This window comes from Blennius ocellaris (assembly GCF_963422515.1).
Source record: "Blennius ocellaris genome assembly, chromosome: 16".
In the NCBI taxonomy this organism is placed as follows: Eukaryota; Metazoa; Chordata; class Actinopteri; order Blenniiformes; family Blenniidae; genus Blennius; species Blennius ocellaris.
In genome coordinates this window covers 17317468-17331413 of record NC_137665.1, presented here as the reverse complement: position 1 = coordinate 17331413, position 13946 = coordinate 17317468, and the positions used below count along the sequence as shown (strand labels likewise).

Genomic DNA, 13946 nt, shown 5'->3' with positions numbered 1-13946 from the left:
GGTCCGCTAACTGAGGGGAAAGTGTCACGACAGTGTGACCGTGACGCTAACGGAGAGCACAGCGACTACATCCGGTTGTCAAAATAAAAACCCTCGAAATAGTATCGATCGACGAAATCGGGGCAAACAAGGCTTTTTAAGGTCACATATTATACAGTTTTTTGTTGGTTTGTTCACATTCAGAAGTCCAACAACATTATATCCATAGTACCTTTCTCCAAATCCAGCCTTAATCTGGAATTTCAGTCCAAGACCATGTCCACATGTGCCAAAACCATCTTTGATTTTTGTTTTTAAATGCATAAAAAGTTTCCCGTCCACATGGGAAACATCTGCATGCATGCCACACCATGAAAACCACGCAAAGTTATGCAGCATATATGTCAGGCCTATAGGTGGCGCTGTAACTCAGCCACACAAATATACCAAAAAAAACAGAAAAAGACATGGAGCCTGCAAAAAACAGATAAATTGACAAATCTATCATCTCGCCTTATTAAACTGAGGAGCATCAGTAGCTTGTGTAGCTCCATCTGGAGCATGTAGTGTAGTTGTTTGTTCATAAGTGACGTAGTGGAGAGGGTCACACAACCCTTATCCTAACAACTTTAACTCTTAAAAGATTAATTTAAGTAATTAAATTTTTACTTCAGGATTTACTCTTAACTTGATGCTAAGCTCGATATTGACTGAAACTGTTTGCTGTTATCAATTAAAGCAGGAGGAAATACATTTTTTTTTTTAAATCTCCCGGAATTAAAATGCTGCTTTTATTCTGAATGACAATTCCTGACTTCCGTCCTGTGTGCTTGTCGTTCTTTTTTCTTTTTTCTTTTTTAACAAAACTTCCAAGCAATGACAATAACTTCGATAATACAGTCCAAACATAGAAGACATACACACACATTAAAAAAAAAAACATACACTAGGGATTTTCATTGAGTTTACATTCTTTTTCAAAAGTATATCACTTTATACTATTTTGCTTCTTCATAAATTTAAGAGATTTAAAGTACAGACAAAGCTCTTTGTGAAAAAAATGTTGAAATTTAGTCTGGTCTTCATATATTTATTTTTGTGAATGAACAACTTCCCCATCATCAGTAAAACATTCAACATTAGGTCTTGCAAGGCTGTCAGCTATAAGTATTCCAAATGAAACATTATATTTGTCCAGATGAACTGGGATGCAAATTTAGATGAAGGTGTGCTTGTTGTTCCGTCTGCTTGCTGCTTCTTCCGGGTGCTGAGCTTCACAGAGCAGCAGGAGGAGGGAGGGTGACCCCGGGGGTCTCCACCCACTTTTTTTTTTTTTTTTTATGGAATCCTGCAAACGTGTAATGCCTGGCTCAAGAGGCCCAGCCCCATGAATCCACGCACGTATGCAATGAGCCTTAAAACCACAACCACGGGACATGAAAAACGTCCCTCAGAGGCAGAGTTTAACACCGACGGCTGGAAAGCCTGACCCTGAATCGTCAGGCAGCCCGCAGGGTGTCCAACACGTCTCTGCGGTTAAAGCTTGCCCCGAAGTCATGTGTCAACTATGCAAATGGTTTAGAAGCTCGCCATGTCTCAGCTTGCCAGTTTTTTACAGGGTGTGTTGGAAAAGTGCCCTTCAGACAAATCTCATTCTTCACTGATGAGTTGTAACTACGTCATTTGAAAGATCTTCTTTGCTGTTTTATGTGTTTCTTTCCCCTCACGGCTGTCTTCATCTTAACTGTGACTGTTTGCTGTTGTATCTGCTGGATGTTAAAACTGTGGGAATCTCGCTCTCTCCCTCCAAAGAGCCAAACTTACCACGTGTCAAGCCACACATATTTATTACTTCTTAAAATGGAAGTAAAGGGCTCCGCCTTTCACAGTAAAGGAACTCAAACTCGTCTTTGACACTTGTCTTATATTTTAGGAGAAAAGTCAAGAGAGACCTGAAAGTTGGCCATTGCACAGAACGGGCCTTCCTGATGCACAGTTATCAAAATGTTAATCAGAACTGGAGGGGCGTGGCCATACCTGAGAACTCGTCATGAAACCGGAAGTGATGTGCAACTCTGCTCCACAGGCTGCACTCTACCTGAAACCTCTCATGTGCTGCCCTGAACACGTCCCAATGCGAATATCCATACAGTCATAGCGCCACCTTGTGGTAGCAGGAATTACAAGGTTTTTTTTGACACTTTGATGTATTATTCTTATCCCGTTTTTGCCAATTTCAGGCTCAAATGTGGCGACATAGACCTTGACAAGCTGATGATGAGCCATGAAGAAAATGGTGACCTGTCTTGGAATGGCGTGTCTGTGGAGGCGCCGCAAATTTCAATGTGAAAATTGACGTGTTTATGACCTCAGCTGCATTTGATCCAACCAAACTTCATGCTGGACATCAGGCCCGGTCTGAAGACGTCCACACTCGTGCGTTTTGACTCTGACACCTCGGAGTTTCAGTTGTCCACGGCAACTCAAAAGAGACACATTTACTGCTTTATCAGGGAGGAGGATATACTAGCAATGGAGGAAAATAGGCAACATAAAATTGGTCTCTGCACCCAGAGTGTGTGTGGCTTGTTAACAACACTGTTTTCAGTGTCCTTGCAATTGCCTTTAAAGGCTAAATCATACTTTCTGTGTCCGAAGAGTCCGCAAATGGTCCACGCCGATCCCTCATGACAATTTTTGGGGACTGTGTGGACCCGTGCACGCTGACGACGCATGTGTCAGAGCCGACTGGGCTCTTTTAGCACCGGTATCCCCGTCTGTACAATCACAATTTAGCAGAATAGCCAGATGGTTCAGAACTCCGTGAAATACAAACAACTTTAGGAAAGTAGGAGGACGCCGGCCACCAGAAGTCGACACGTGTTCGGGATCGGGACATTTTGGAATGCGTACCGACTTGAACCCTGAAGATTCGTATGAATGGAACCACATATGCATCCGAGGTCTGCGTGGAAGTCCGGAGCGGTCTGTAATGGAGAAAGTACGCTGGACTTTGCAGTGGCCTATTCAGGCCCGCCCCTCCCCACACGCAGAACACGCGCTGTGCGTAGGGCCCCGCGAGCCATGGGGGGGCCCCATTTTGCGCAAGTGAATTGAATTTCCCTCGGGATCAATAAAGTATCATCATTCTCTGCAAATGCGCAAAGGATGCGCGTGCATTTTGCTGAGAGGCGCGTAGAGCACCGCCACCAAGTCAGCCCGAGGCAGGAGAGAGAGAGAAAAAAAAGAGACGCAATGATTGAAAGCGCGAAGCGTCACCATCTGACCAATCAGCGGTCAGACGGGCCGGCAGGCAGTTGTTTACAGGTGGAGAGTAGACAGAGAGAGAGAGAGAGACGGCTTCCAAACGTCAATACGATTCGGGAGCTAGCAAAAGAAAGAAAAAGTCCAAACAAGAAGAGGCTCGTGCTTCACTTGAAGGTGGGATGTTGTTGAAATAAAAAGAAAAAACTTTGTGGCATAAGCTGTTTATGCCACAAAGTTTTTTCAGACGTGTGCATCTGTAAAGTTCTTGTTCCACTGTTGATAGAGGCTGTTCATTTGATTCGTTAGTAATTGTAATTTGTTATTATTATTATTATTAATATTACTGTTATTATTGTGTTATTGGAAGGGGGGGCCCAAAATAAAATCCTGCTTAGGGCCCCCACTTGGCAGGGGCGGCCCTGGGCCTATTGGTCCATTTGGGGTTTGGCTTCGGCCAAAAGGTCACATCAGCCACACGTTGCCATAGAGAGCCAATGCTTTTATTTTGAAAACCCTGCCAGACGTTGTAGTTTTAGGTGTTTTTCGTCTGGAACTTTCTCTCTCAGACTACGTGCAAGCAGACATGAAGAAAGAGGAAGCCCCCCCCCCCCCCCCCCACTCCCACACCCCCCTCATCCAGAGCGGCTCAGACTGCTCGTGGCAGCCGGCTGAGGCGATGCTGCTCCTGGGAAGCCTGTGTCTGACCGTCCTGCTGTCGGCCGAGGCTCAGTACGAGCAGTACAGCTTCAGGAGTTTCCCGCAGCAGGACGTCATGCCGCTGGACTCCGCGTACAGCTACGCGCTGGAGCAGTACGCGGCGCAGAACTGGGCGGAGAGCGTGAAGTTCCTGGAGCTCAGCCTGCGGCTCCACCGGCTGCTGCGGGACAGCGAGGCGTTCTGCAGCGGCAACTGCAGCGCCGTCGGCCGCGGGGAGGAGGACGGCGCGCCCGCGGACGGCAGCCTGCGCGTCGTGCGCCACATCCTCCTGAGAGCCGCGTGCCTCAAGAAGTGCAAGGCGGACCTCCCGGTGTTCAAGCTCGCGTACCCGCGGAGGGATTTACTTGAAACCTTCGAGCAGAGGACCCCGTATCGGTACATCCAGTACGCGTACTACCAGGTGAGGCCGGAGATGCGCTTAAAGTCTGGCAGCATAAACGAAAGGTCGTCACGGCAGCCGTGCGTAATGGTGGAGATGCTGACTCAAACTTTCCCCCCCGCTGCTTTGTTGCGCCCTGAAGTTTGAGCGTCTGCCACGTCTCTTTCCAGTGCCCCCCCCCCCCCCCCCCCCCTCCCTTCTTGCACACAATCCCCCCTATTATTCTCCGGATGAGGACTGCTGCCCCTTTTCACTCTGGCTGGAGCGCGCACAGTAATGGCATCCAGGTGACCTCCAGCTTTACAGGCAAATCCTGTTTACTGCTGCTGTGGCTGGAGGTGTGAGAACGTGATGCGCGATATGATAAATCCTTACCCGAAACAATCAGTCGAAATGAGACACAATTTGTCATGTCGAGTACAATTTTTTTTTAAGGTATATGTGCTTCTGTCTAGAGCAAAAGTTGGTAATCATCCTGACTTGTCCCGGTTTGTTCACTCTGGGATGTTGCTCAAAGAACACAAGATGGATTATTACACATAATAAAACAGGTATTGTCATTATTGTGACATCGACATGCGAGGCACCGGCTGAACGGTAATACATTCCAATTCAAAGGGATGGAGGACAAAACACTACAAGGACAAATCTGTCCCTGAAGCCCCATTGACCATTGCAGGTGTCTGACAACACCAGAGAAAGTCCATGTCCAGTCCTGTGGAGGCATTATTATGTCCTGTGCTTTTTTCCCCCCCTCAGCTGAACAATGTGGAGAAGGCAGTGGCCGCCGCTCACACCTTCCTGAAGAAAAACCCCAAAGACCCTCATCTGATCAAGAACATGAACTACTACAAGTCCCTGTTTGACGTGGAGGATCATCTCATCGACCACGAGGAGCAGCCCTACGAGGTATTTAGCTCTACGCTTGCCTCGTTATATATACACATATATATATATATATATATGTATTTTTTTTTAACAGCATCGGTGTACTTTTCTTTTGCCACTCAGAGGCGTGTTCGTGAAGGGCGTGATGCTCTACAACAGCGGCGACTTCAGCGGCAGCGCCAGGAACGTGGAGCAGGCGTCACGCAGTACCTGGAGGTGTACGGCCAGTGTCTGGCTGCCTGCGAGGGCGCGTATGAGATCCTCGAGTTCAAGGACTTCTATCCCACGCTGGCAGGTAAAGCAGAAGTCGGGATCGGCTCCCTTTAAAAAAAAAAGAAAAAAAAAAAGTGTACAAGTCTCGGGTAACCCGACGTCCCCCTCTCCCCCCCTCAGATCTCTACACTGACGTGCTGAAGTGTAAAGTGGCGTGCGAGGAGCGCCTGACTCCCAACGTCGGGGGATTCTTCGTGGAGAAGTTCGTCGCCACCATGTACCACTACCTCCAGTTTTCATATTATAAATGTAAGAGCAAGACGCTGAAAATCTCTACTATTACGAGTTACTTGTTTTTATAAAAGTCGTGGAGTAGTTTTATTTTTAAATAACTCTTCTGTCACTTGTAATGGATTTTTATCGCTTAATTAAGAAAATAAAGGGTGTGGTTGTCTTTTAATTACAAATTAAGACAATAAGACAAAGGATCACTGTTTTTTCTTGAATTATTTTGCATATAAAATATGAAAACAGCTATAATGTAGAACAGGTGTCATCAAGTGATGCTTTCGCTCTCGGTTTCAGAATGTTAGGAAGTTAAGTGTTGATAGATTGTTATTTGTTATTCTAAACATCAACGTAAAGAATTAAAGACTCTTTAGAACATTTAGCTCAAGATATGGCTTTTGCTCCAAAGTTGTTTTCTTGCGTTTAGCGATTTGCTGAATTATCTGTTATAACGGCGATCGACGTGACGTCGAAATTGAATCGACGTGTTAAATTTGTGCCGTTTTCTCGTGTTTTTTTTTTTTTCCTCCAGTGAACGATGCAAAGAACGCCGCTCCGTGCGCGGCCAGTTACATTCTGTTCGACCCAAAGACCAAGTGATGCAGCAGAACGTGGCGTATTACCGTTTTTACCGGGAGCAGTGGGGCTTAAAGGACATCGACTTCGAGCCTCGACCCGTGAGTGAAAACAAACTGGGAAAAAACACATCTTCATCCTTCTGTTCCACTTCAGTATATCTGGATTTCTCTCCATTATCTGAATTGACAAATCCAGACCTGTTTGATAAGCAGTAATTCAACACATTGGGATCAGTGCATAACCCTAACCCTAAACAAAAAGGGGCGGAGCTTGCAGCATCTGACCAATCACACACCCTGCGGAGCAGCTTACGTCATGTCGGAGCAGTTATCCTCCGAAAACATGGAGAATCCAAACACATCGTCCGGGTTCAAAGCAGGAAGAAATGCTCCAGAACAATGACGGCTCTGTAGATATGTAATTAATCAAGCAATATAAACCGACAGCCACTCTGATCAGTCAGTTTCACTTTATGACAGCACGGATGTTTCAGGCTGAGCTTCCGTCGTGCCCTCGTTTAATTAAAGGGGTCATATTGTGCAAAATTCCCTTTCCAATGGATTCCCAACAGTAACAATCGTCTCAATACCTGGAACGACGCCCCAGAAGTGTAGAAAGTGTGTCCTCTCTCTCCCTGGCTTGTTTCTGGTTTTAAAAAAGTGTGTTGCTCCAACCAGCCAATCAGAAATCAAACCCTATATAGTGTCATCAGTGTCAGCAGAGGTCAGCGGAGGTCAGCGGCCCCTGGGTGGGACTCTCTCCTTGTAAGTCTCAGTATAGTGAGCAACTCAAGGATGAAGACAGAGGTGATCCAGAACATAACCGGCTCCGGAGACGTTCAGCGTAAGTTACCGCACTGATTTATCCCGGTAAGAAGTTAACCGGCGTCTCGCGAAGGAAAACCCCGGGTTACTGGCTGAAGACACCTCAATAAGAGAACGTCCCTCTGTGTCCTCCAGCCTATAGCTTCCGCTCAGCAGCTGTGGCAGAACGACACAGCGGGCGGCCTCAGCGTGGGCGTAAACGCGACGCCAGGCTGGCAATTAGAACGTCATATAATGTCTTAGAGGGCAGATGCTGGAGGTTTGGAAGCTTTGGCCCATTAAAAAAACCCCGGCTCTCATGCGGTCGCTTCACTTTTCAAACAACTTTGGTTCTCCTGTAAACACGTTCCGACCGCGGAGGGGAAAATAAGCAGCAAACAACAACAACAAGGACGACGACCACAACACAACAAGTGGAATGTGTGGATTTCTTGTGACTTGCAGCAGAGCTGATGTGTGTTTTTCCTCGTCAGGAGGCTCTGAGGTATTTCAACCAGACCACCAAGCAGAAAGAGATGGTGGAGTTTGCGCGGAACTACCTCCAATCAGACGATGAGGTATGTGCTGAGGACACGGTGACTGACGCTGAACCAGAGTCACATCGACTCACTTGATCTGACGAGACTGACGCCTCAGGGCGACTCCGTCACAAGACGAACACACAAAATCACAACTTTACCCAATTTAGTTTGGCTTTAACAACCAATAATGTCATATTTATTCAAACACCCAATAATTTTCCTATTAATGTAATAAACTAATACATTGTTTTCAAAAGTGATCATATCAGGCTGTACTGTATCATTGCTGTGGTTACTATTATAATTTGTAAAGTGAAGATTGTAGTATTTATCTTGATCTGCTTTATCCAAGTGAATATTTCAGTACTGAAGTTAATCATCATCAGTTTATCATGCATGGACAATTTAGAGCCGGCACTTATGATATTATGCATTGTTTTTATGTGAAGAAACTGGAATACCCGAAGTAGATTTTCCATTTTAATATAATTTAAATCTATTTGTAGATTTTCAGTCTTCATTTATTTTTCAAATCTGATTCAAGAAATGTAAAAAATTTTTTTTTTAAAGATTTACCACTTTACTTATACAAAGGGTGGTGTGCCCAGGAGTAAACAGGCAGAGTCTGTTTCCAAACACGTTTTTGGAAACTCTCCACTGAACTGAACTTCAGCCACGCTGCTCGTTTTTGTCACTTTGAAACGGTAGAAGTTACTCCGTCATCAAACCCAAGCAGATTGAAAACTCCCGACTCGACAAAACGTCACTTCAACTCGACACGAGGTCAAACTGAACGTTCCAGACTTGTTCTTTTAATGGATTTCCTTGGAGTTGTTCCAGTCGTCGGTACGCGGATCAGAGCCGAGCTGCTGTTGAAGAAGAAAAAGAAGAAAGGATGAAAGGGAGAAGCAGGAGATGAAAGGGGGGGGTGGTTGTGTTTGCTGCCAGCAGCGTGTGGTATGTGGCTGGGAGGTGTCGGCCACTGAGACTGAGCCACATCCACTTAACTCCTCCGGGCGGCTCCTCCCAGCCCGACGGGTGGGGAGGGGGGGTTGGGGGGGGGGGGGGGGGCTGTGCTGTGCTGTGCATTGCTGAGAGAATACAAACCGTGTGCGTTTTCTTTCATTCCCAGGACGTGGTGAGTCCCGAGGAAGTGTCCACTGGCCGGTCGGAGCATTCCGACGCCGAGTTCGAGGGGATGGGGGATTACGAGGAGACGTTCTTGGCCGAGTGGTGGCAGGAACCCAAAACAAAGTGGGACACCGGCGAGGTGGAAAACTGACATCGGCCCCCGCCGAACCCCCGGTCCTCCTCAGACTCTGTCCCACCAAACACGTCCGCCACGTTGATCCAGATCAGAGATCGACTTGTTCCGTCTTGGCTGTCATCAGCCTCATGAAACGGCTGCCCGGCCTGTTTTAATTTAATGAAATCTGCCCCCATGCTGTGCGGTAGAGGAAAGGTGATGGTCAGCTTTTCTTGCGCTGAATTATTTGTGATGAGTTTTCTTGTTATTAAAGTGATATTTTAATACAGTTGGTTTGCTTCGGCTCTCATTAAGATAATACAAGAGGTGTATGAAACAAATGGTTGATTATTTTTATTTTATTATCTGTAATGGAGGGGAAAAAAAGAAGAAGCTATTTTTGATTCCAGAAGCTAAAATTGGATGAATTTGGATTTTTCCTTTTTAAATTTCTGTTTTCAGATCAAAATTGTAGATTTTGATCAGTTTGTTATTAAAAAAAACAAGTTCCAATATCATGAGATAAATGATAAAAACAACTAGAGAAGGTTAGTTATCGTGTTCCTGCCTGGTCAATGTACGAAACGTGTCCTTTTTTGCTTCAGTTGGATTATCTGGTAACACATAGACAAAAAGTGCATCAAAACGTCCAGAAATGTTTTTTTTTTTAATAACTTGGCAAGATACTTCTGCAGAAATTGCAAAAAATACCTGCAAGAAACTGGCCAAAAGCGGATTTTGGTGAAAAACAGTCAAACAAATAGATCATCGGGGATTTTGCCGACATTCAGTTTGTTTCTCTCCCAACTGAGGCCCCCTGCATCGTTTTTTGACTTTTCATTTCAGAAAAAGTTTCACACTTATACGAGAAGTTGTGAAAACGTCGTTTTGTTTTCATGTCTTGGTTGTTTTTTGTAATTTTCACACCGTGACAAGAGTCGTCGTAAACCGTCACCCAAAACACAACAAAAGTTTTTTTGGTTTTCACAAATGGTTGCCTTGGAAACGGGCCCTAAGAGTGGACCCTTGTGTCCACACTCACTCCTCCTACTTTCACAGTAGTTCCATGATTTCCTCCTCTCAGTGCAAAACAAAAAAACGTTCATATCTATTGTTCGGTTTTTCAACAGAAATCATTTGTTTTCTCCCTCTCATAGTCTCGTCTCCATGACAACACACACACGCCTCTGTTACTTCTTTAATGAAACTTTCTTCACTATTAGTGATAATTAATTGATACTTTTTCAGTGTTACTAATACTTTTATTATATGTTTTCACTAATACTGATCATTTTATCGATGCTTTTGAACTATTGCTGTTAATCCACATATATATATATGTACATTATCCTCTCTCTCTTGCTCTCATCTCCACAACAGAGGTGAGGCTATTTGGACTTCCTTAGTAGTGGCAGCATGGAGGGGATATGAACCATCGCCACACAATTTATCTCCACAACTAGAAGGGTTTTATACCGACATGTATCTGAGTCAAATATCAAGTGGCCATTTTTATTTATTTGAGGATCCGAATCCCCATTAGAAATATCTTATATAGTGACAATATAGGAAGTATTAGGCTGCTTGACATGCAGCAAAGTATATGCAGGTGTAAGTTTGGAGTTGGAATCAGTTTTCACATCAAGCCTGATGCTTTCACCCAAAAACTGCAACAAGGAAAGGCTACAAGAGGTGAATGTGGTTTGATGTTTTAGTATTTTATTTGTCTTTTCTTTTTTTCAAACCGTCCACAAGCTTTAGTTCTTCCTATTGTTTCAGTTCAAAAAGATAGTGTCTAAAAATATGGGGGAAAGATGCATCATTCTCTCATTGTTCTTCCTTTTTTTTTTTTTTTTTTTTTTTTTAATTCCTGTTCTTTTTCCCAACTCTGGATTGTAGTTGATACCAACTCTGTACATTTTTTGAAGTAACAACCAACAGTGCATTTGCCTCAGTGCAAAGCTCAAGACGAATCCAAATGGACTTTCTCATACACGTGTTGAGTTTCAGGCAAGCTGCCTCCTCAATGATTTCATTTACATGGAGGTGGAGGAGGTGGGGTGTGTGTGTGTGTGTGTGTGGGTGGGTGGGAGGGGTCAATACAAAGTTTCTAGGCTGATACCCCCCCAAAGGTTGTTTTTTTTTAGATATTTTTTTTTTACATTTTTAGATCTATCAACAAATGTACAAAAAGATTCAAGACATTTCAGTGACAGCTTGAATGAGAAGACGGCGAGCTGAGCTGTAACTGCCACACTGAGAGACGTAAGACGGAGGTCGCTATAAGTCGGCTGAAACACATAGAAGTCGTTATTGTAACGTAGCTTTTTTTTTTTTTTTTTTTAAATAACTCTTACATACATTGCAATTAACATTCAGCATCTCTTACACATATTTACACAATCGGTGTGCGTACAGTTGGCTAGTGCTTGTTTTCTGTTACGGGACATTTAAAAACGGTTGGGCTCCATGGTACCTGGCACCATGGTGGCGGCCCACGACGTCATGTAGAAAGAGTTGGATCTTCCCGAGGTAAAAACCCGACCTATCGACCTGTGATAGGAGGGGCGTTAAGGAGTGACGCGCACACGACTGCCCCGAAACGTGGACGTAGACACACGTACATTCTTCTCTTTTAAAAACCTCTCGCACCCGTACATTCACGCGTAAGTAAAACCTCCTTAAAGCGCAGAAACTCTTGGGCCCGAAGGTGACGGCGCTCGCACGCTCAGACACGGATTAGTGGAATGTATGTTGGTCGGTCTGTCGTGGAAAACACTAAGTTGCGGTCTTTTGCTGCTTCATAGTTCAGTGAGTTTTTTTTTTTTTTTTTAAATGATCCCAAAACCATTAACACCGAGTTTCCCCCAATTTTTTTTTTCTCTTTTAACCTGAAAACTTGTGTGATACGTTGGAGGAGGAGGAGGAGGAAGAGGGGGAGGAGGAGGAGGAGGAAGAGGGGGAGGCAAGAGGGTCGCCTCAACTTCTTTGTTCGTCAGTCTTTCTTCAGCCTCTTTTGGAAAACATGCAAACAATCCGATGTAGGATTTCATATATCTTCTCTGTGCTGGCTGAGGAGGAATATGAGCCTCGGGTGCTTCACCCAGAAGAGAAAACATCAGCTCCATCAGCTCCATCAGCTCCATCAGCTCCATCAGCTCCAGTCTGGATGCTGGATGTGCCAGTTCTGTTCAGTTTGTGTGCAGGAAGGCAGAGATCCTCGTCCACTGGTTGATATGTTCTTCACCAGACTGTCCAAGATGTGAGAAGAGGGGCACACACACACACACACACGCACACGCACACGCACACGCACACGCACACACACACACACAACACACACACGCACACACGCACGCACACACGCACGCACACACTCGGAATCGGAAGAGGTTCGGAGAAATTGTGGGACTGTAGTGGAAGACTTTTTTTTCTTTTTCTTTTCCTTCTTAAAGTTCCCCTCTTCTTCGATGTGGAAACGACACAGTGCGAGGAGGAAGACGGAGGTGGACAGAACACAGAGACAGAGGGAGACACACAGAGATCTTTATCCTCCACCAGATCTGAAAGACGAGAGAATTTGAAAAGTCAACGACGGGGAGAAGAGGACAGGGAAAACATGATTCCACCGTGAATGGAAGGAGATGAAGATGGAGATTAAAAGACAAGTGTAAAGAGACGGGAGGAAGAATTGGTCTGCAACCTTAATGACCAAAAGAGACTTGGTTTTTTTTGGTGATTTTACATTAAATTAAATGTACCTGGAGCCGCAAAACAGCTTTAAAATGAGGCTGATGCAGCTTCTAAACTTTTCTATCTGCAGTCGTTCTGAAACAAGAACTGTGTCACATGTCGCATTTTTGAAGGTGAAATTACAATTTCAGATCGTCAACACTGCATGACATTTTAAGCTCCCTGACTTTAGCAGTTTCATCCTTCTTTTACAGAATTTTTTTCACGACAATTTTGATACTTTAAAGTAAAATAGAATAGAAAAGTATAGAAATACATTATTACTCCCAGAGGGAAATTCCTTTAAGGATTGATCCAATGAGGAAAAAATAGAGAGAGAAAGCTGAATATCAAATAAGACAGGATAATTTAATAAATGTTAGATATTAATATGCACAAGACTAAATGGTGACTTGATATAATCACAGAGTGGATAACAGTTACAGAGTCATGGAGGAAGGACATTTTAGTCATTTTATCTGTTTTTCTAAGCAGTTTTACTCTTTTTCTTTTCTTTTTAAAGCTTTTTTTTCCCCTTTTCAAAATTCTCGTCATTTTCACCCCCACCCCCTGCCCTATATTAGTTGTTGTGCTTTTCTTTTAAAGCTTTTTTTTTTTTTTTAAATCAAGAGACAAAAGTCATTTTCAAAATAAGTTTGGTATTCATAAAATCAAATAAAATGTTTGTGTCGGTGTAATTCAGTGAAGGCTTCAGGGAGCCACGACAGACCCACAGACCCCTGCAGTATTAAAACAACACAACGGGGGGAATGTATGAGCCCCTGTGGGAATAAATGAACCAGCCGAGGGATGAGATGAGATGATATGAGATGATAATGGATGTTTAGGAATGTGACTCCGTCAACAGAGCAGACCAGTACCTTCCTCTTCGAATGTTCCTGTTTCCCCGGAGCGTTGGAAAGACAAAGACGAGAAATTGTGTCAGAAAGAGCAGGAAACAATTTTCACATTGTTATCTTAAAGTTTGCCGCTGAAATGTTTTGTCAGAACAATCAGCAGGTTAAGAGAAGAATAATCCACTCGACAGAATTATATGTTAAAAAAATAAATCTGATAAAGGAGGAATAAGTGAAGCGTAAAAATGGTATTTATGATTTTAGCATACTTATTGGATCCTCTAGAACCAATTTCCACTTTCAAAGTAAAACGCTTGAACTCCATCACTGCACATACAATCCAGTATATACTGCTTATTTGAAAACACAATTTCACTGTTTATATGCGCATATGTTATGAGGATGTACGTTTTTATCCGATTTAAAAGAAATGCCTGCAAATTTGAACTCATCCTT

At 44.0% G+C, this 13946-nt stretch overlaps 1 protein-coding gene across 1 annotated transcript; it reads left to right on the top strand.

The window, feature by feature from the left end:
* The first annotated feature begins 3889 nt into the window (after positions 1 to 3889).
* On the top strand, positions 3890 to 9184 carry LOC308141348 (endoplasmic reticulum protein SC65-like). Its single transcript, XM_080511460.1, is given in 9 exon segments — positions 3890 to 4363; positions 5102 to 5251; positions 5355 to 5427; positions 5430 to 5525; positions 5624 to 5752; positions 6264 to 6317; positions 6320 to 6408; positions 7608 to 7691; positions 8788 to 9184. Coding segments are annotated over 9 exon segments (1266 nt in total). The 5' UTR covers positions 3890 to 3922; the 3' UTR covers positions 8938 to 9184.
* Positions 9185 to 13946: the final 4762 nt, after the last annotated feature.